This window comes from Peromyscus maniculatus, chromosome 18 (genome assembly GCF_049852395.1).
Source record: "Peromyscus maniculatus bairdii isolate BWxNUB_F1_BW_parent chromosome 18, HU_Pman_BW_mat_3.1, whole genome shotgun sequence".
Taxonomy (NCBI): domain Eukaryota; kingdom Metazoa; phylum Chordata; class Mammalia; order Rodentia; family Cricetidae; genus Peromyscus; species Peromyscus maniculatus.
The window spans coordinates 43,517,180-43,538,745 of record NC_134869.1 but is presented as its reverse complement, the minus strand read 5'-3'; the positions used below and the strand labels follow the sequence as shown (position 1 = coordinate 43,538,745).

At 52.4% G+C, this 21,566-nt stretch overlaps 1 protein-coding gene across 1 annotated transcript in view; it reads right to left on the bottom strand.

The window, feature by feature from the left end:
- Positions 1–7,937: 7,937 nt before the first annotated feature.
- Kif5a (kinesin family member 5A) overlaps positions 7,938–21,566 on the bottom strand; it is a 40,730-nt gene continuing 27,101 nt past the window's right edge. Inside the window, exons 16-29 of the mRNA XM_076554118.1 lie at positions 20,013–20,201; positions 19,426–19,543; positions 19,034–19,098; positions 18,799–18,908; positions 18,088–18,189; positions 17,284–17,344; positions 16,843–16,914; positions 16,614–16,718; positions 13,954–14,170; positions 13,603–13,756; positions 13,231–13,310; positions 12,690–12,717; positions 12,173–12,284; positions 7,938–10,648 (exon numbers count right to left, since the gene is read on the bottom strand). Coding sequence (XP_076410233.1) covers positions 12,206–12,284; positions 12,690–12,717; positions 13,231–13,310; positions 13,603–13,756; positions 13,954–14,170; positions 16,614–16,718; positions 16,843–16,914; positions 17,284–17,344; positions 18,088–18,189; positions 18,799–18,908; positions 19,034–19,098; positions 19,426–19,543; positions 20,013–20,201 — 1,380 coding nt within the window. The 3' untranslated portion in view covers positions 7,938–10,648; positions 12,173–12,205. The remainder of the gene's footprint in view (positions 10,649–12,172; positions 12,285–12,689; positions 12,718–13,230; positions 13,311–13,602; positions 13,757–13,953; positions 14,171–16,613; positions 16,719–16,842; positions 16,915–17,283; positions 17,345–18,087; positions 18,190–18,798; positions 18,909–19,033; positions 19,099–19,425; positions 19,544–20,012; positions 20,202–21,566) is intronic.

The window sequence follows — 21,566 nt, the reverse complement described above, 5'->3', positions numbered from 1 at the left end:
ACACACACACACACACACACACACACACACACTTAAAAATAGTAAAGATAAATCTAAAAAAAAAATTCAAAAGAGGTTGGTGAAAGATTCAGAAGGGATGATGGATGGGCAGAGGTGAGAAAGCCAGGTTGCAGAAACCTGAGGAGTAGAGTTTTTACAGGAAGGAGTGACGAACATGGCCAGGTAAGACTTGACCAGAGCTGAGAAACACCCGTTCCACTTAGTAAATTTCAGCCTTTGGAAAAAAAAAAAATGATTTAAGCGGGGACAGACCAGATTAGTGTAGACCGAGGAATGAACAGGAAGCCGGGAAATAGAGATGGAATCCAGAAACCATTAGTCCCAGCATTTTGGGAGGTAGAGGCATGAAAATCCTGAGTGTCAGGACAGCCTTGGGCTTACAGATGGACACCCCGCCCTAGAAAAGCGAGAGAGGAAGTGGGGGGGAAAGGACTTGCTTAGAGGAGGCTGTAAGAAAGCAAGTTCAACTGTGTGTGTGGTAACGCACCTTCGACTCCAGCACTCAGGAAACAAAGGTAGGTGGAGCTCTGAGTTCAAATCCAGCGTGGTCTACATAGTTGGCCAGAAAGGGGAAGGAAAGGATGTGTCTTGATGTGTGGCTTTCTGAGAGAACTTAACAACAGACCGAAGGAGCGAGAGTGAGGAGCTACAGGAGTGTATAAGGGACTCAAAGCGAAGCTGTGTCACCCAAGGGCCATCCCCATGGGTGACACAGCCACATCTCTGATCTCCCTGCCTACCTTGCACAGTAGAGTCTCCTCCCCTGCCGCGGTTGTTAAAGACTCAATAGAACTGTTCCTCCAGAACTTTCTGTGGTTCCAGTCTTACGAGCCCCCTCCCACCTCCAGAAGAAATAGTTACATGAGACTCCATCCCTTCCTCTGACTACTGGATTCTTTCTTCGGTCATGGTGCCTGAGTCTTGGAGGGGTTGATATGGATTGTGAATCCCCCGCTATTTACCACGGAGCAGTGGGTCACTGCGCCACATCAGCAGTTACTGATTTTCAAAGCTCGATCCATTATGACTCTGCAGTAGCCACTAGGGGAAGGGGAGGTTTCCCTCTGAGAAGGCTGAACGCTCCAGCCACAGATCTTGCTAACAGCCACAGCCTTGCTAACAGCACCAACGCTTGATTCCCTCCCACAAGAAAGCACTTGGTTGCATCCCTAACAGTTATACCACGATTGAAGCCGTGGGTGTGTCTTCCCCGGCACGTTGGTAACAGAGAACACAGGATCTGTAAAGAACTGCCCTCGGAGAATGCACAGTGCCTTTTGGAACCATAAAACCCAGCCATCGGGGAGGTAGCTTGCTGACCAGTCCCAGCTGGATTTCCCTGTGCCCTGTAGCCAAGGCACACAGTGTGTCTTCAGTAATAGGACCTTACCGTCTATTTCTGGCATGCAGCCAGCAACAGGGGTCATAGCCTTTAAGTTTGGGGGCCTCAACTGGTAGGGAGGGATCCCATTCCTACCACTGGCAGATTATTTAATAACCTTACCGCTTCTGGGAATGCCCTTCTCTACCCATACCAGCTAGTTTTAGGTCACTTTGACACAAGCTAGAATCATCTGAGAGGAGGGAGCCTCAACTGGGAAAATGCCTCCATAATATCTAATTAGTGACTGATGGGGGCGGGCCCAGCCCATGGTGGGTGGTGCCATCCCTGGGCTGGTGTCCTGGGTTCTATAAGAACGCAGACTGAGCAAGTCATGACGAACAAGCCAGGAAGCAGCTCCCCTCCATGCCCTCTGCATCAGCTCCTGCCTCCAGGTTCCCACTGGAGTTCCTGCCTTCCCTTCCCTCACTGGACTGTGATTCAGGATATGTAAGCCAAATAAACCCTTTCCTCCCCACGTTGCTTTTGGTCACGGTGTTTCATCGCAGCCACAGTAACCCTAAGACACCACCCACGCAGGATACCTTCCTTTAAATTCTTTAACTGCTGTTTTAACTCTTCCAGGTGCCTTTCCCAAATGTGCACTACACTCAGGGTTAGCATGACGCAGTGAAGCCTTTCTCAGGAGGGTGAGGCTCTGAAAGCCCACCACCATCTGTCCCAAGGAAGTGCCAGCTGGTCTTGGGTGGCTAGAGAGGACACTTTTAAACTGTTAGCCAGGACCAACATATCATGAAAATATCGCCATCAAAACAAGTGCTGGGTACAGTGGCGTGTGATGGAGGACACATCCCCACCTAGCCCTGGGTACAGTGGCATGTGATGGAGGACACATCCCCACCTAGCCCTCCAAGGTCCACGGTCCTTTCCCATGAGCCATCTGACCTCACCCTGGAGGACCGCTGCCTGCCACCAGAGCTAGCTCCGCAGCTCTGACTGCCCGGTGGCCACAGCTTCTCCACCAGCCACTCCTGGCTGCTAACAGGGCCCCCAGCTAAACAAAGTCTCCACCCCTGGAACGCATCATTTGAGGGGAAATGTATGCGTATACACTCAGGAATTATCTCTGGCCGCCTCTAGGACAGGCTTCACTTCTTTCTGTACTGATCTGTTATTCTTCCATCCCTTTGGTAAACTTCTAGCCGAGAGACTCACAAGTACTGACTCACAAGTACTGACTCACAAGTACTGACTTGGCCTTCTGATCAGGCCTCCCCCGACCCCAGGAACTGTGGAGCCACACAAATCTTACGACATTTGCCTAAGTGACAGAGACACCCCCATTGTCTACTTGTTCTTCCTTTCACATGCCTCCCTCCCAACCCTTTTTTTGAAGTATGGTTTCACCACATAGTTCCTAGATGGTCTGAAATTCTTTTGTAGACCAGGCTGGCTTTGAACTCACAGAGATCCACTTGCTTCTGCCTCCCGAGCGCTGGGATTAAAGGCTGCACCACTTTTCCTCTCTTCCCCTTTTTTAAAAAATTGCTTTATCAGGGCTGGAGAGATGGCTCAGCCGTTAAAGGCTAGGCTCACAACCAAAAAAAAAAAATTGCTTTATCACTTTACAAGTCCAGTTTGCACACTAGTGCAAGCCATTCACACGCACTGAGTTGCCCTCTGTCATGACAGTCGCAGCCCTCGGGAAGCAGAAGCAGGTAAAGCTCTGTGACCTCAAGCCTGGTCTACAGTTCCATGACACCCAGGGCTACACAGCGAGACCGTCTCAAAAAGCCGAAGTAAGTAAATATGTATATTATATGCATATTGTATATTTATCATTATAGATTATATAAATATATAATGGTGTGTGTGTGTGTGTGTGTGTGTGTGTTATAAACTACTGCCTCGGATTACGCTTCCCCAGATGTCCCTCGGCTTCACCAGCCAGGCTGTGACCAGCACCTTCATTTCTTGTTGACACGTCTGTACCAGTTCCAGCCACTCAGCTGCACAGCCCTCCTCCATTACCAGAGCTCCCGCACAGCGACGTTCAGAAGGACCCCATCTTCATGCTGACTCGTGGATTCGCCCTTCCTCTGAATTAAGGGTCAGATCAGGGGACATCTTCTAACCCTGCTTCTCACTCTCCTTCCTCGCTGTCTGGTTCTCCCCTGACAGGTTTTTTTGGCCTAGGCAAAGCTCTTCAGTCAGATTTAAATTGTACTTTTCCTTTCGGGCCCATCTCATCCTCCCCTTTTTCCAATTTCTCTGCTGCATCAGAGCTCTGCAGAAAGAGGATAGCATCTCTCTCTCTCTCTCTCTCTCTCTCTCTCTCTCTCTCTCTCTCTCTAATTAACCCCCTTACATGGTAACTTCTCTCTGGACAGACAGACAAACTATAGTTGCACTGCTTATCACCCCCAGCAAAAGCCACGCAACTGCCGCACCAGCCCGCTTACAATTCTGCTCTATCATGCTACTTCAGGGATTATAATATACACATCACATAGGCCACTTGGGGGTACCCCTATACTCATGTAGAGGTCCCCACTCATCCAGGAGGAAGACAGCCACCCTGGGACCTCCCCTCCCCGCAGTGATGCCTCATTGTCAGAGGCCTTACCCTTGGTTGCGCATCTCATCACACACAGTGCTGGACAGGCAGGACGCACATCACCCCAAACCATGGGGGGGGGGGAAGGTACACGTTTCAGGATCTCCTCCCCACTCTCGCACCTCAGATTATCCTCGGCCACATGCCTTACCACCCCTCACTGGGACCATGGGGCTGCTCCTCCTCAACTTACATTTGGCTCTGCTGGCCCCTTTGGGGGCACATGTTGTATGGCTTTTCACGATGTGAACAAATGCCTAGTCACTCACTCTAGGTAGACTGAAGAAATGATTCCACCCAAGTCTAGCTTGGTGAACTAATGATGTGGTTTTTGGTTTTGGTGGGTTTTTTTGTTTGTTTGTTTGTTTGTTTGTTTGTTTTGGTTTTGGTTTTTTCAAGACAGGGTCTCTCTGTGTAGCTTTGCGCCTTTCCTGGAACTCGCTCTGTAGCCCAGGCTGGCCTCGAACTCACAGAGATCTGCCTGCCTCTGCCTCCCGAGTGCTGGGATTAAAGGCGTGTGCCACCGCCGCCCGACTTGTTTTTGTTTTTTCGGAGGGCAGCTTACTGAAGCATGGGTGAGGAGTGACTCACAGGTAGATGCTAAGCAGTGACACTCAGAAGCCACATCTCAGGAGCTCCCTGCAGGCAAACCCCAGAAGCCTCTTCCCCCAGAGGAATTCTCTGAGGCTGACACAACCTTGGGAAGAGACCTTGTGGCTTTCCCAGATTCCTTTGTACTTTTCCTCAGTTGTCTTTTCTGTTTGTTTCTTGTGAGACAGGGTCTCTCTGCATAGCCCAGGCTGTCCTGGAACTCTCTCTATAGGCTAGGCTGGCCTTGAATGCACAGAGATCTGCCTGCCTCTGCCTCCCGAGTGCCAGGCTTTCCTTACAGTTTTCTGAGCCTAATAAATTACTTACCTTCCTTCCTCTCCCAAAGAGACAATGTCTGAATTTGGAGGAAATAGCAGCATAGCACCTGCACATATAAGCATGTAGAGGTTTGCATGGGTGTGTTCTGAAGCAATCCTCTCAGGGTAAAACCTTCTATCTGGGAAAGAAACTCCTTAAGACAGGATGCCCATTCTAAAGGGAGGAGAAACAGGCTCAGGAAGTACCCCAAACTGAGCAGATGCACTGGGCTCCTCCCAAGCATATATAAGCAATAAGGACTGCTGGAAATCACTCTCAGACGAGCTGAGCTCCCTGGAAGAGACGCCCTCCGGCCTGTGGAGCTGTCTGCAGGACTCATGAGCTAGGGCGAGCTTTTGGTGATGAGGCTGTCTCTGAGTCATTTGGCTCCTGTAAGACCTCACCCGTATTCCTGTAACTCCAATAAGTGCATTGGTTTGCCCGATCAGACATTGGTGGTAACTACTTTGGTCTGTCTCTGGCTCCCTATTTGGGGTGAGCAGACACTTGCTCATGTCTCCCCAGAGAGTGTCATGCAACAGAGGACTTGGCATGCGGTTCCCTTAATCTTCCCTTTAAATCAGAAGCAAAGTTGTCTCCAAGAAGAGTGCAGGGGACCAAGGAGACTTGGGATCTAAGCCAGGTGCTCTGGAAGGCAGGCAGGTGAACTAGACAGGAACACGGTGGGGGGGTGGGGGTGGGGGAGCTGCCCCGAAGGGCCAGATGAGTCTGCAAACACAGCATCTGCAGTGGCCCCAACATTCCGACTGTACAGTTTCCTCCAGTGTAGATGCCTTGAGAGAGGAGCAGAGATAGTAGTGGAGGTTGGGAGAATGCCTGTGCTAGCTGGCCTTGAACCCACAGAATCGAGCTGTTGTCAGGGGAAGGACAGACAGGCTGGAGGGGAAAGAACGGATAAAGGACTGTGATGGTCTTGGTGAAAACAGGGAGAGAATTGGATACAGTTTTGCTAAAGTTGAAAGACAGCCTAGAGATACATCCATAGTGGGATGGTTGAATAAACTAGAATATATATATATATATACATATATATATATATATGTATACTTTTTTTAAGTTAAGTAGATATATATTGACATGAAAAGATCTCCAGAACGCAGGGTTGGGGATTTAGCTCAGTGGTAGAGCGCTTGCCTAGCAAGTGCGAGGCCCTGGGTTCGGTCCTCAGCTCTGTTAAAAAAAAAAAAAAAAAAAAAAAAAGACAAAATAACAAAAAAGATCTCCAGAATGCATTGCGGGGGGGGGGGGGGGGGGGGGGGGGCGGATGTCCACATATTCTAGAAACATGTGTGTGAATATATATGTGTAACATGAATTGCTGAAGAATCTTATTAATAAAAATAACAATAACAAAAAAAAAAAACCTGGAGCCAGATGTTGGGGTGAATAATGAAAGATCAGAGAAGCAGAGCAAGCTGCAGCCAACCTCACCTCGCCAACTCCTCAGCCTCCAGAGCATGAGTTCTGGTCTCCTCACGCCTTATCTACCTTTCTCTGCCCAGACATCACTTCCTGAGATTAAAGGCGTGTGTGCTTCCCAAGCAAAGACATGAGATCTCAAGTGCTGGGATTAAAGGTGCCTGCCACTGCGCCTGGCTCTGTTCCCAGTGTAGCCTTGAACTCACAGAGATCCAGACTGATCTCTGCCTCCCAGTGATAGGATTAAGGGTTTGTGCCACCACCCCTGACCTCTGTCTAATTTGGTGGCTGACTCTGTTCTCTGATCCCCAGATAAGTTTTATTGGGGTACACAAATAAAATATCACCTCATATGTGTGTGTGTTTGTGTCCATACGTGTGTAATATATCTATATTTACTACTAAATTTGAGAGGAGGGAGGTTAGAGAGAAAGATTTTCAGCCGGGCACGGTGGCACATAGGTGTCATTTCAACACTTGACGGTCAGGAGTTCAAGGTCAGGTTCTGATACATACATAGTGAGTCTGAGGTCACTGGGCTACATGAGAACCTGTCTCAGTAAATCCAAACAGAGTGTCTTAGTTACTTTCTTATTATTGTAACAAAACACCATTGTTTCATGATTCCTAAATGGTCTTACTAAAAACCCATAGCCAGATATCGGGGTGAATGCTGAAAAATCAGAGGAGACAAGCCATGGCCACTTCTCACCTCGCTGACTCCTCCATGGATCCTCTGACTGAATGCCTGAGTCCTCAGCCAGCCAAAAGGCTCTCTAGTTCCTGTCTCTTCACGCCTTATATGCTTTCCTCTGCCCAGCCATTTCTCTTCCTATTTCAACCTCCCTAGTGCTGGGATTAATGGCGTGTGTGCTTCCCAAACACTGGGGTTAAAGGTGTGAGATCTCAAGTACCGGAATTAAAGGTGTGTGCCACCACTGCCCGGCCTCTGTGTCTAATCTAGCAGCTGGCTCTGTCCTCTGATCTTCAGGCAGATTTTATTAGAGTGCAACAAAATATCACCACACGCCAGGACCAAGGCAATTTATAAAAGAAACATTTAATTTGGGGCATATGCTTCCAGAGAGCTAGAGTCCATGACAGTCGGGACAGGGAATGTGGCAGTATGCAGAAGGCATGGAGCTGGGGCAGTAACTGAGAGATCACATCAGGTCTGCAAGCTTGAGCCAGAGAGAGCTAATGGAATTCTGTGCATTCTGAAGCCTTGAAGCCAGCCCCTAGTGGCACACCTCCTCCAACAAGGCCACACCTCCTAATCCTTCCCAAACAGCTCCACCGGCTGGGGGACAAGTTTTGAAACATTTGAGGCTATAAGGCCCGTTCTCATGCAAACCACTACACAGGGCTAGTGTGAGGATTTAGTGGTTGAGAGCACTTGCTGCTTTTCTAGCCGGCCAGGGCTCAATATTTCAGCACCCATACCACAGCTTACAACCATCTGGGACTCCAGTTCCTGAGGATTTGACACCCTATGCCAGCCTCTTGAGGGCACCAGGCACGCATATGATGAGCATACATATGTGCTCGCAAAACAGTTATACAAACAAAAACCCTTTTAAAAAAAATAAATAAATAAAAGCAACACAGTCGTCTTGGATTTATTTTATTTTAAAGGTATCTGTGTCCACCAAGTAAATACACACTGGGATTTGTGCAGTTTGGTCTGTCTTCCTCGAGGGCATGCAACATTTTGGCAGATGTGAGTGGGCGGGCCGGGTGGCCCTCCTGGTGACCTGACTCTCGGAGAGGGACGGAGTGAATGGAAGGAGGGAGAGTGTAGTGAGAGGCTTCTGGTGAAGTGGGTGTTTCTCGCTGACATAAGCAAGCGGCATTTTCTCTTACATCTTGCTGAAGACAGAGAAGGATGTCGCCCTCCCTTTCGTCTGCTCTGCGGGTACCTTCCCATTTCCTTGTCGTTACAAACTCCCTCAGGTTCTCAGGTGTCCGGCTGGCATGAAGCCACAGACAGGATGCTGTCTTCCTCCTTCGCCCACTGGCTCTGAGGCGGTGACTCACGTGGCCCTGCCTGTTCTTCCTTTTGAGCTGGGGTTTAGAGTAGGGAAACCACATTGGACCCCTCTTGCAAATAAGTGATGCTCAGACTCTTAGGACTGTTTCAGGGCCCTTCAACTAGTTAAGCAAAAAGAAAGATGATATAAACTTCCCAGGACCTGGAGGTGGTGGCGCACGCCTTTAATCCCAGCACTCGGGAGGCAGAGGCAGGCGGATCTCTGTGAGTTCGAGTCCAGCCTGGGCTACAGAGCGAGATCCAGGACAGGTTCCAAACTACACAGGGAAACCCTGTCTCGAAAAACAAAACAAAAACAAAAAACAACTTCCCAGGCTTGAATTACTTGACCATTTTGGTTGTTTCTTGTTTTTTTGCAGCTCCAGAGACACACGAGACCCTTAGCCCTTGTCACATGCCACTGAGCCACCATTAAACCCTGTGTTACTTTTTATGTCTTCCTACATAAGATTTAGTTTCAAAAGCGTTTGAGAATTGCCGCTTTGGCGTTCTCGCACACCACTCTGATTCTGTTTGCATCTCTGTCATCCCTTCACAGGTAGAAAGCAGACACTTTGCCCTGAAGGCATCACGGCCGCTCCGGCCTGTGTTTACCAGCTGTCACCCACACCGTTTTCCTTCTCGTCCTAGAAGCCGGAAGACGGTCTGCCCTGCTCCGGCTGTCTGGTCTCCCGCCCCGGGGTAAGCTGGGTATCTGGATGCTCGGCTGTATTTCCTGGCCTCGTCTGGCTAGTGACCCTCATTCCTGCAGTTTTCTGGGGAAATCACCTTACCAGGTGGGGGGAAAGGGCCATCTGAGCTCAAACGATGTCCCCTTGACGGTTGGGGGGTGGGGGCCTGGGCTCAGAATGGCTGTGGGGTGAGTACTAAGTTCAAGCCTCCGCCTCCATCAGCTCTGAAAAAAATCTGACCAGTCCCTGTCTTTTTTTTTCTTTGTTTTGAGACAGGGTTTCTCACTGCACCTGAAGCTTTTCTGAAACTGACTCTAGCCCAGGCTAGCCTCAAATTTAGCCACTTTCCCACCTCAGCTTCCTGAGAGCAGCGTTCACAAATGTGAGCCACCCTACCCAGCTTTTGCTTTTGAGGTGCTGGGGATCCACCCAGGGCCTTTTCATGTGCTGGGGAAGCTGTCTGCCACTGCGCTGGACCTCCTGCTCTGTCTTTAAAGTGCGCTTGGTACTAGACGGAGATCAGAGAGAAGTCTCTACGGGAAGAAGGTATTCTGGGAAAAAGCCAGGCTCCAGCCAGGGGCATCTAGAAACAGCTCTTATGCCAATAAATGAACTGGAAGCCCCCAGACCAGAATCAGAGGTGGGAAACGCGGGCAGCCCAGAAGGGAGAAAGAGTGAGCTCCCAGCTTCAACCGAGGGCACTGTGATAGAGAGTCACATGGCAGCCCCCAGCCCCAGGGGACCCACCGGTCTAACTCCGCCTGCTTATAACTCTCGGCACAGACAGATGAGCAGCCGTTTCTCAGAGGTCTGCCTCCTTGACTTTTCAGAATATTTTTTTTTTCTATATCGACTCTAAGTTCTGGTTGTGATTTCTAAAGTAGACGGTATCAAAAGAGGCTCGGGGCAGAAAGGGGAATAGTCCCTTGAACCATCCACGCTCCCAGACTCGGGGGAAGGGAGCAAAAGGCAGACTCCATAGGACGGAAGTAAGTTCCCGCCATCTCCTGACTTGGGTGAAGGGCGTATGGGGGCCGGGATAATCTATCAACCCTTCCGCTGGGTCCTCCTCTGTGCTCTGTAAAGGGGGGGGGCGGGGTCTGTTTCTCTCTTTTTGTAGATGCTAAGACATTCTTCTGCTTAAGGCTTTGTATGTACACTGTGTGTGTGTGTGTGCGCGTGTGTGCGTGTGTGTGTGTGTGTGTGTGTGTGTGTGTGTGTGTGTGTGAGCAAGAAGGATCACAGCCTCCTAGCTCATATTTTTTCCTTTATCATCTTGTGACCTCTACTCGGTGACGAGCATCACTCGGTGTGAGAAACGAGTGTATGGAAGAAAGAAGAAGACGTTCCCCTCCTCCCTAAACCCGAACGAGGAGGGGAGGCTAGGCATAAAAACCGCTACCTACATCACCAGGTACCCAGAGAGGACGACAGAGAGGGAGACACAGCAGCAGCTTCTCGTGTATAGATACAGAGTACAAAGATATGGAGGAGGAGGAGATCGACAGTCCAACAACACAGCCTGGAGAGGGAGCTAGTGTCAGAGACCACAGGGTTTGCAGCATGCTGAGAGAAGAGGCCTCAGTCCCTCTTAGAAACTGGGGAAGAAAGAGAGAGAAAGGCGTGAGGAAGCAGCCGGAGCCCAGGCTCTGTGCAGGAACACACGGCACGGGCACACACTTTGGCTTACAGTTCTGTTCCCTGAACACGGACAAGGCTACCCCACCCCTCAACTCCCAGCCAGCCCAACCCCTGCTTCTCCACCCCACATCCTCCCAGCATCCTCTTTGCCCTTTCCAGTTCTCTCTTTCTCATGCCTCTCGGCCTGGACCCCTCTCCGGGAAAAGCCTGGGAGGGGCTCGGCCTAGGGCGGCCCAGCGAGAGACTGGCTTTATTTTCTCTTGATCCTAGTCAGCCAAGGATCTAACGTGGGCAACCAAAGAGGTGCCACTGTCCACCTGGGGTCTAAAGCAACCGTGACAAGAAGCCTGAAGCCTGGTGACACCAGGAACAAGGCGGAGGGGGGAGGGAATGCTGGAGGGGGGAGGTGTCCCCTGCCGCTGCCAAGGACTTGGCAAGAGGGAGGTGTGGAAGCTGGAGGGGCTGGAGATGGGAGGCAGCCCATGTTTCATTTCCAGTGCACGGTACAGAGAGGACTGTGGTCACTAGCTAGAGGGACCAAGGTTCAGACAGCATCGTCTTTGGTAGCATATGCAGATCTGGGAACGGTAAGGCAGAGATCATCACCTCTACACGAGGCATCTTGGCTCAAAACATCTCCACGTATCTGTGATCATTTTATAGTGGAGGTAGAGGCGGGATGGGATGTTCTCCCTCGCTCTCCTGGTACCCAAGGTCTGTGACCTGTGGGCCCTAGCTGTTTGTGTGACAGTGACCCCTAGTGGTGGAAATCAGTACTGTGGTTACCACCAGCCCCAAAGGCCCCAGTGTCAGGGTGCATGGGAGGTCAGGGCTGGGTGGAGCCTGCATAAGGGAGAGCCTGAGCTGATGTGTGACTTGGGGTTCTTAGTAAATGTTTTTGTTTGGTTTTGATACAAGGTCTCACTAACCCAGGAGTCCTTGGAACTCATGATCCTCCTGCCTCTGTCTGAGTGCTGGGATTATAGAGGCATGTGCCACCATACCCAGCTAAGCAGGAGCTAAAAGGTTTTGAGATGGTTTAAGAAAAAAAATAAAGGGGTAGTGGGTCCGGGGAGATGGCTCAGTCATACAGTGTTTCTGCACAGGCCTGAGGACTACATTCAGATCCCCAGCACACACATAACAGCCAGTCTGTCTGTCTGTTACCCCAGCACTGGGGGACAGAAACAGGCAGCCAGCGGGGTGGGCAGCCAGCCAGCCAAAACACCAAGGTCCAGTTTCAGAGAGAGACCTTGTCTCAAAAGATGAGGTGCAGTGTTACGTGAAGACACACACACCAACCTCTGACCTGTGCATGTGTGTGCATGCGCATCTCTCTCTCTCTCTCTCTCTCTCTCTCTCTCTCTCTCTCTCTCTCTCTCTCTCACACACACACACACACACACACACACACACAATGATAAAGAGAAAAGAAACAGGAGAAGAGGCCAGGAGCAGAGACGGGAGTTGCCTGCAGCTACCTGAAAGTGCAGATACGTAGCCAGGCATGGGAGTTAGCTGGCTGCTGTCTCTTGGTGGAGGGGGAAAAGCTTGGCCTGGTCCTCAGCCTCATAGCCGCATGGCAGGTCACTCCTGGAAGGAGGAAGAGACAGGACAGTCAGCTCCATGCCTGGCATGCTCTGATAGCATGCCCGTGAGATAAGAAAGGGCAGGGCAGAGAAGAGCATGCGTCTCTGAAAACTACGGCCTTGCCCAAGGTCAGAAAGTCCCCCAAAGTAGGAGAGAAAATATCAAACACCCATGGCATTCTCCCCCAGGTATCATGACTGGAATGGGGAGGGGCTTGGACGGGGGAGGGGCGGGGGAGATGCAGGGGGTGTGGGGGAAGGGGGACATGACATGACATGAAGTGACCACCACAGTGAGCCTCCTTGGCTCCTCCCTCCCCCCCAAGGCTCCAGTTAGCCCAAGTGGAGAAACGTTGGTCACTTCTCCCGGCCCCACCAAGAGAACCCTGGGTCAGTGGTGTCTGGGTACCTGTTGTCGTTGATGTCTGTGGCGTTTCCTAAAGAGACCACCGTTGAGAGCACTCGGTCAGAAAAGGCTGGTGTGAGGAGCCGACGTCACAAAACCCTTCCCCTCCCAACGCCTCTAAGGCACGGGTGAACCCGGGCGCTCTATCCTCAGCTCCCCAAAGCTGTGCCAGCAGGGCCAGAGGTGGTGATGGCACGCGCGCCTTTAACCCCAGCGTTCAGAGGCAGAGGCAGGCGGATTTCTGAGTTCCAGGACAGCCTGGGCTACTGAGGGATTCCAGGACAGCCTGGTCTAGGCTGGACATCTACATCAGGCTAAGGCTCAGTCAGTGGGCCCATGTGGGTGTAACCCTGCCCTCCCCCACCTTCCCTACCCTGAACCAGGGCTAGGACGCAGGGCAGCGACCACACTAAGTGCTCTGCCAGTGAGCCCCACCCCTGACATTATCTTTTCATTGGACGCCCTGGCATGGAGAAAGGTTCTGTTAGCGTCCGCCGTAAACCCCTCTCCGTTTGCCCCGGGGACCCCGATCTTTGTCGCTCACCGTTGTCCATGTTGGCCTTCTGGTAGGAAGCTAAGGGGCCGCCGGATGTGGCTCCATTGCTGGCACAGGAGTTAGCAAAGCTAAGGGGAACAGAATAGAGAGGCAGCCTCTGTTCTAACCGTTCTGGGGACCGCCACGCCCACACCCCTCCCTGCCCTCATCCTGTCCATCCCCAGGAACGACACCGGTAACCTCGGAGACGGGGAAGAGGGCACCCGTCTCCTAATCACATGCAGAAAGCCAAGGGAAGGGTTAGAGGCCGCGGGACTTAGGAAAGAAAAATTAAATAAGCCAAGAGCTGACACCACCCTATGCCTTCTAGGGCCCAGACGGCCTCGGGCCGGAACTCCAGCCACGCCCACGGTCACTCACTACATATCTGAGGTGGAGCTGGGTGCAGCCTGCAGGTGCAGGTTCTGGTAGTTCTGGAAGAGGTTGTTGGTGTAACTGATGCACTCGGGGCTCCGGGTGCCGTAGGGGTTGGTGGGTGAAGAGGCCGGGTAGTGGCCAGGCCTCACAGGCTTAGCTATGACAGAGAAGAAACAGCAGCCGTGAGAAAGCTATTGGTTACCCTGAGTCTCCCCTGGTCCCTAAGGTCACCCTGCACAATGACCTCATCGTCCTTCGGTGGGAGGGCGAGGGCCAGAAGCAAGCACCGAGCTGTCTGGCACTGAGGACCTGGCTGGAGTTGGTGCAGGTTATCACCTACGGACATCCACTCACCGATCTGGGCGGAATGGCCCCGCTTCCCGGAGCTCTTGTACCGCACCGCCTCCTTGATCCGGTCCACCTCCTGCTGGTACCGGCGCTTGTCCTTCATGGCGCCCTCCTTGGCCTCCTTCAGTGCACCCTCCAGGGCCTTAACTCTCTCAGCCGTAGCCCTAAGTCGTTTTTCCAGTTTCGGAAGCTCACAACGCAGATCTGCATTGTCACGTACCAGCTGCTCGGAGCGCGCCCCACAGAAGCCGCCGCCGCCGCCGCCGCCGCCGCCGCCGCCGCCGAGAAAAGCCGGTGACCCAGAATAGAGTCACCCAGCGGAGTGGGGGGTGGGGGGTAGGGGGGGTTGGGAGTAAAGAGAGAGAATAAAGGAAAATTAGGATCGTGGCATTTCCTTGAGAGACCTTCCCTTCCCTTCTAGGTAATATGCAGTTCTGTCCAGTTCTCTCCGGCTCCCGCCATCATTTCCTAAGCAGCAAAACCTCCTTTACCGCCAGCCCTGTCTCAGGTTCCATCCACCTGGGCACGCCCTCCACTGCCCGTCACAGCCAAACGGACAGCTCCAGGCCCCGGGGGGAGGGGGGGGGGATGAGATGGCTGTGTGAGCACGCAAGGGGGGCGCATGACGGCCAGAGGGTGGACACGGCTGAGAAGTGCAGTGTGCCCCTGCAAAGCAGAAGCTGGAACCCGGGACCCCCTCGCAGCCACACACGGAGCCTCCCAGGAAGGAAAGAAAATGTTTGCGATCGGATCGTACAAACATTTGTGCTCATTACCTTCACGTCCAAGGACCTCCCAGGGCCATCCTCCCCACCCCCACCCCCCACTTAAATTAAACTAGAGTGTGATAGCAACCACTCCGCAGACAGAAGAGGCCCACGGATCTTTTTGCAGGGTCCACACAAGGACTGGGGCACTTGAGACTGCTAAGATGCAAGGTCTTGGGGGCCAGGAGGGAGGGGGGCAGTCAGGCTGATCAGCACAGCAGAGAACACAGTGGGGGGTCCCGGTTTAGGTTAACTGGGGCAATGCTGAGTTTTCAACAACCCTGTTTCCTTCATAGACTGTGTCTTCCGGGTAGGACATCATGCTTATCCTATCTGTCCTTCAGGGGAGCAATTTTTGGGGTGTGGGACTTAGAGCAGAAGTACAGGCTTTGAGGAAGGGAAAAGGGAGAAAGTAGAAAGAAAGGCAGGGGAGAAGAGAGAGAAGGAAGGAAGGATGAAAAGACAGGGTCATACTATGTAGCCCAGGCTGGCCCAGAACTCTAGCCTTGGCTGCCCTCAAACTCCAGCTTCTCAAGTGCTGGGATCACAGGCGTGTGCTGCCATGCCTGGCCCCAGTCTGATGTGTCCTGGGGTTGGGCTTTGTGCAGACTCTACAAGTACGCTCAACTAGGCTACCCCACCCCGCCCCCGCCCCCACCCCCACCCCAGCCTGCCTTTTTTTTTTTTTATTTCCTAGCTGTCACTCAACTTTTTGGTGAAGATGTTATACCATTTCATAGTCAGAGAAGGAAGGAAAGATAATAGTTAAGGCCTCAGCAGACCCAAAGAACACAACCCCAGCAGGCTACGACCCGTCAGGTTTGGTAAGTTTTCAGAAGGATGCACACTGAGTCTTTATGGCACCATGGGCATCAGGCTGGGAGAAGGTGAGCTCGGCCAGGGAGAATGAGTCTCGACGGAATCCAAAGGTGGACTTGACTGGGAGGGGCTTCTTTTAGGAATCCACTGAAGAGCCAGACTTTGGAGCGTGTTGGCTCCTTGGCATGGATGAGGACACTTCTGCAGCGGACACACCAAACACTTCCTGTCCTCCGTCCTCTGGGCTGCGCTCTCACCCAGGCAGCCCATACCTTTGAAACCCAGTCTTCCACAAACGGCGCAGCAGCGGCGGCGGCAAGAGGGGACAGAGAGGCGGCAACTCAAGGCAGGGTTCTGACGGGTCCCCACTAGGTGGGGTCCCCACTAGGGCCTGGGTGGCTCATGGGAAGAGCATCATTTAATGTCCCGCACACCTGCCCCGGGGAGGCAAGTGGAGATTTTTTTTTTAGCTAAGAAAAAGCCCAGTTCCCTTGTTTTTCTTACATCCCATCTGAAGTCTGGTTCTATTACACCCCAACCCCACTGTAGTGCTAGAGATTGCCCCCCAGGGCTTGTGCAGGCTAGGTCAGCTCTGCCACTGAGTGACCTCACAGCCCTCCTCTGTGGTTACAGCTCCAGTGTCTCCACAACACCCACACATTTCAACCTCTTCCTCTGAGGTAGGGCTGGAGAGATGGCTCAGTAGTTAAGAGCACTCACTGCTCTTCCGATCGGTCCTGAGTTCAATTCCCAGCACCCACATGGGGGCTCCCAACTGCCTGATGCCTTCTTCTGGTGTGCAGATGTACATGCAGACAAAGTACCCATATACATGAATAAATAAATCTTTAAAAATAAAGGCCAGAAAAAAAGGGGGGGGGCAGAACACTCACAGAGCAAAGATCAGTGTGCACGTGGATCCAGATGAGGTACCAAGAAGGGAAGTAGTGAAATAGAAGAGAAAGCTAAGGACCACATGCAACTAGCTCTTCCCAAATCCGAGGGGCCTTTCGGGATTTGGGTACCGCAGGGTCCTGGCCTCGGGTTCTCTCCGTCCCTTGTCCCTTCCTGGACGCGCACCTGTTTGTGAACTTTAGTAAGCTGCTCCAGGTTGTTCTCAAGAAAGGAGATCTTCTGCTTCTGGGAGTGAATCCCCCCACTGTCCTCGGGCTCCATTTCTGCACTCTGATTAGAGGGAAGGGAAGAAAGACATGGCTGTCCGAGACCAAACCAACCACACGGGGACGACGGCAGGCTGGAGAACCCTGCGGGGGAGAGGGAGCGGGCAAGGCTGGAGGACGCCACTCACTTTCTTGACTCGAGTCGTGACGTCTTGAACGAACAGCTTGCGAAGGTTGTGGAGGGTCTGGAGTTCCCGGGCCTGCAAAGAGTCACTCAGAATTGGGGACGGCTGGATACCGGGTCTGCCCTCCCCCTGCACAGTCATCGAGACCTTCAGGCTACCCAGCCAAGTGGGTCTGGGATCCCCGAGTTCCCGGGCCTGCAAAGAGTCACTCAGAATTGGGGACGGCTAGATACCCGGTCTGCCCTCCCCCTGCACACTCATCGAAACCTTCAGGCTACCCAGCCAAGTGGGTCTGGGATCCCCGATGAACAGGCGCCCCTGGGCGCCCCGGCCGAGCCACAGGCGTACAGTAAGAGGGCGGGAGACACAGACTAGGAAGAACTGAGGAGGGTGGGGAAGAGCGCCCCCTACTGTGTTAATGTGGCACGGGAGGAAACCACTCACAACTGTCTCCTCCAGCCCTTTGAGGTCCTGCTTGGACTGCTCGTGTCGCTCGTAGAGAAATCTGCAGCAAGAGAAAGAAGGGGAGAGACGGATAAGAAAGACAGACCCCTCAGGAGGCTCCTCCCTACCATTCCTTTATCTTAACTTTACCAGTGTGGTTTGTTTTTTTTTAAAGATTTATTTATCTATTATGTATACAGAAGAGGGCGCCAGATCTCATTACAGATGGTTGTGAGCCACCATGTGGTGGCTGGGAATTGAACTCAGGACCTCAGGAAGAGCAGTCAGTGCTCCTAACCTCTGAGCCATCTCTCCAGCCCATCAGTGTGTATTACACAAATTACTTGAGGTATTGCAATGCAGTAATCAGAAAGGAATCCTGAAAGGCGAGCTCAGGACATTTTATGAAAGGCCACGATTCTATGATTCACAGGTGGCCATCCTTGCCCACTCTTCTTTATGCACAGCCACATACAAAGCTTCTTGCAACCATACCATCGACACTGCTTCAAAATCTGATTTCCATTCTGGACAGCTCCGGCTGCCCTGGAACTCACTCTGTGGACCAGGCTGGCCTCGAACTCAGAGAGATCCCCCTGCCTCTGTCTCCCGAGTGCTGGGATTAAAGGCGAGCGCCACCCACCACGTCCAGCCTGGCAGTCATTTGGTCTCTTTTTCCTTGCTCCCCGCACCCCATTCAAGCCTGCTTCCAGTGACCTCTCCCAGAGATTCACAGTTTGGAGCCCGCCGCGGCCGCCGCCGCCGCCGCTGCAGCCGCTGCAGCCGGTGGCTAGCGTCACTCACGTCAGCTCCTGGAGTTTGGCGCTCTTCTCATGCTCCTCGTTCTTCAGCCTCTCATAATCAGCCTGAAGCTTCTCCAGCTCCAGCTGCAGCTTCTGGTTCAGGCTGGGGAGGAGAGGGGGGACACCGGAGAGGCACTGAACAGAGGGGCACTGAACGGAGAAGAGGCAGTCCCGCCCCTCACATAGGAGCCCGCTCTGAAGAGGGTGCTCCAGTGAGACCTGATGTGTCTGCCCTCAGGTATCAGGGATAAACCCCACTCCCTTTTTCATGAGAGCATGGGACCCTGAGTACCCCAATTATAAAAGCCCCAAGGACAGGACTAATTCTAACTTCTTGTCTCTCTTTTTTTTTTTCCATTAATTTTTTTTTTATGTGCATGGGTGTTTTGTCTGCCTGTATGTCTTTGTGCTACATGTGTGCCTGATGCCTGAGGAGGCCAGAAGAGGGTGTTGGATTCCCCTGGGACTGGAGTTACACATGGCTGTGGCCACTATGTGGGTGCTGGGAATCGAACCCAGGTCCTCTGTGAGAGCAGCCAGTGCTTTAACCACTGAGCCACATCTCCAGCCCTCCCCATGTCTCTTGAAGTTGGGCTTCAACGTGTGTCCTTGTTGAGGAAATGACCTTGGACATTAAAGATCCAGAAGGATCACTGGAGTGGCCATTGTGAGATTCAAGGACGGACGTGACACCGCCCTCTGGGACCCTTACTCTTTAAGCTCATCGATGGTCCTCTGCTTCTCATTGATCTCATCCCGGAGTCGGGCCAGCTGCCGGTGATGGGCCTCACGGTGATTCTCCATCTGCAGCTCCAGGGCCTTCTGCAAACAACCCAACCCCATGCTCGGAGCCAGTGCCCAGGCGGACAGCCAGCCCCGCCCCCGCCCCGCCCCTGCCCCGCCCCTGCCCCGCCCTGCCAAGCACACCACGCAGCTTCCCAGTTCACCTTCACTTCCTCTGCATCCTGTGTGTCTGGTTCCTTGTCTTTCAGGGTCACTTCATGCACAGTTTCTAAGTGAAAGAGAGGAAGACAGCTTCCATGATCCCAGAGCTCCAGGCCACAGGGGATGGGTGCCTGGGGATGTCCTGGGTTGGGACAGTCCCATGTGATTCACCAGGGATGGAGAACAACCGAGGGTCTAGGGTTCGTGAAAACCGAGCTACATGCAAAAGCCAGGCTACGTGTTAAGTAGCCTGTGAGCTGACCCTCGGGACTCTGGGCCGATGCTAAGCAAGACGCTATCAGGTCCTTTCTTCCGATGTGTGTGACTCTCCTTTCCAGTCCCGTCTGGGACCTCAGCTCCAAGGATGGCTGGGATAGACCTAAGGAAGCCTCACCCTGTGCCTGAAGCTTGGCCAGTTCATCGCTCAGGGAATCGTAGGACTCTTCCAGATGTCTCTTCTTCAGCTCCACACTCTGCATGTATTCCGTGAGCGAACGGATCTTGGCCTCATGCTGGTAAGGGAAGGGCCATGGCATAAAGGAGACAAGGTACCAGGATCTAGCACCGTAAACTGCAGCTCCCTCCCATGCCATTCCTGCTACACTTTCCATGAGGATGCAAGGCCAGAGGCCATTGCTACGGAGACTCTCCCTTCAGACAATGGAGTCCGAGGACAGTACCCCCTGAGCTTCACGTCTTTGGCCTGGATCCTCCCCGCTATCACCCTGGTTCTTCAGTCCTTGATCTCCACTGACCCAAGACACTGGCATCAGGGTGGGTGTTGGGAAGTTTTTGTTTTGTTTTGACTTTTGGTTTTCCCCAGGCAGGGTTTCTCTGTGTAGCTCTGTCTGTCCTGGAACTCACTCTGTAGACCAGGCTGGCCTTGAACTCACAGAGATCCACCCAGCTTGCGCCGCCACCACCACCCAGCCAGGAGATTTTCTATATCTCACACTTGGGCTCTCCTCCTCAGACACTCACCTGTGAGATGAGCAGTTGGCAGGACGACAGCTCCCGCCCAGTCACCTCCATCTTGCGGTGACACTCCACCTGGAGGTTCTCCAGTTGCCGACACCGCTTCACCACAGACTTGACCTCCGATTTGATTTTGCTGATGTAGAGTCGGGCCACAGTGAACTCCTCTTCGATGGCCCCGCTGATCTCCACTGGCTGAGGGTGGGCAGAGGAGGGAGGAGCTGCTTCTCTCTGAGGCAGACAGCGTGTGCCTACATCCCTCACCCTCCGCCTGCATCCCACCCCTTCGAAGGGACTCAAGGAGGCGGGCAATTCCTGAGCACCTTTTGTCAGCTTGTACTGGTTAGTTTTCTGTCAACTTAACACAAACTAGTCATCTGAGAGGAGGGAACTTGGAGAAAACGCCTCCATATGATCCGGCTGTAGGCATTTTCTTAATTAGTGATTGATGGAAGAGGGCCCAGCCCATTGTGGGCGGGGCCATCCCTGGGCTGATGCTCCTGGGTTCCATAAGAAAGCAGGCTGAGCAAGCCAAGGGGACCAAGCCAGGAAGCAGCACCCCTCCATGACCTCTGCATCAGCTCCTGCCTCCAGGTTTGTGTTCCTGCCCTGACTTCCCTCAGCCAACTGTGACTTGGAGTATGCCAGCAGAATAGACCCTGTCCTCCCCAGTCGCTTTTGGTCCTGGTATTTCACCACAGCAATGTAGCCCTAACAAGACACGCTCCTGTCAACTAACATTTCACTTCAAAGCCTCTGCGGACATTCAGATACTGGATGCTGATAGCCTTCCCCTTAAAAAATCAACGGGTCTTCTTTTGTTTGCAATATTGCCTGTGCCAGTCCCAAACCCCTGGGTGCATTTTCTGTCCCAGCCTCCTGAGGATTGGGGTTACAGCTGCACACACCCTACTCCCCGATGGAGTTCCTTTTGCAGATATAGACCAGCTCTGCCTGGTAACTCCAATAGGTGGTCTTCTTCTTCTTCTTCTTCTTCTTCTTCTTCTTCTTCTTCTTCTTCTTCTTCTTCCTCTTCCTCTTCCTCTTCCTCTTCCTCTTCCTCTTCCTCTTCCTCTTCCTCTTCCTCTTCCTCCTCCTCCTCCTCCCCTTCCTCTTCTTTTTGTTTTGCTTTGGGTTTTGACTGTTTTTTAAGACAGAGTTTCTCTGTGTAGCCCTGGCTGTCCTGGAACTCACTATGTAGACCAGGCTGGCCTCGAACTCAGAGATCTGCATGTCTCTGCCTCCTGACTGTCGGGATTCAAGGTGTGTACCACTACCGCTCAGCCTCCAGTAGGTTATTTTCTTATGCACAGATATCATTTCTACCCTGTGTCACCTCTAGATCTTGCCACAGGAATCTCTCTCTCTCTCTCTCTCTCTCTCTCTCTCTCTCTCTCTCTCTCTCTCTCTCTCTCTCTCTCTCTCTCCCCTTTAGAATGTGTCCCCTCGGTTGTTCCTACAAATCTGTCTTTTTGTGTCTAATCTGAGGCACGGTCCCCCCCCCCCTTATTTTTTGTTAACTTAAAAAAAAAAAAAGAAAAACAAAACAAAACTGATCTT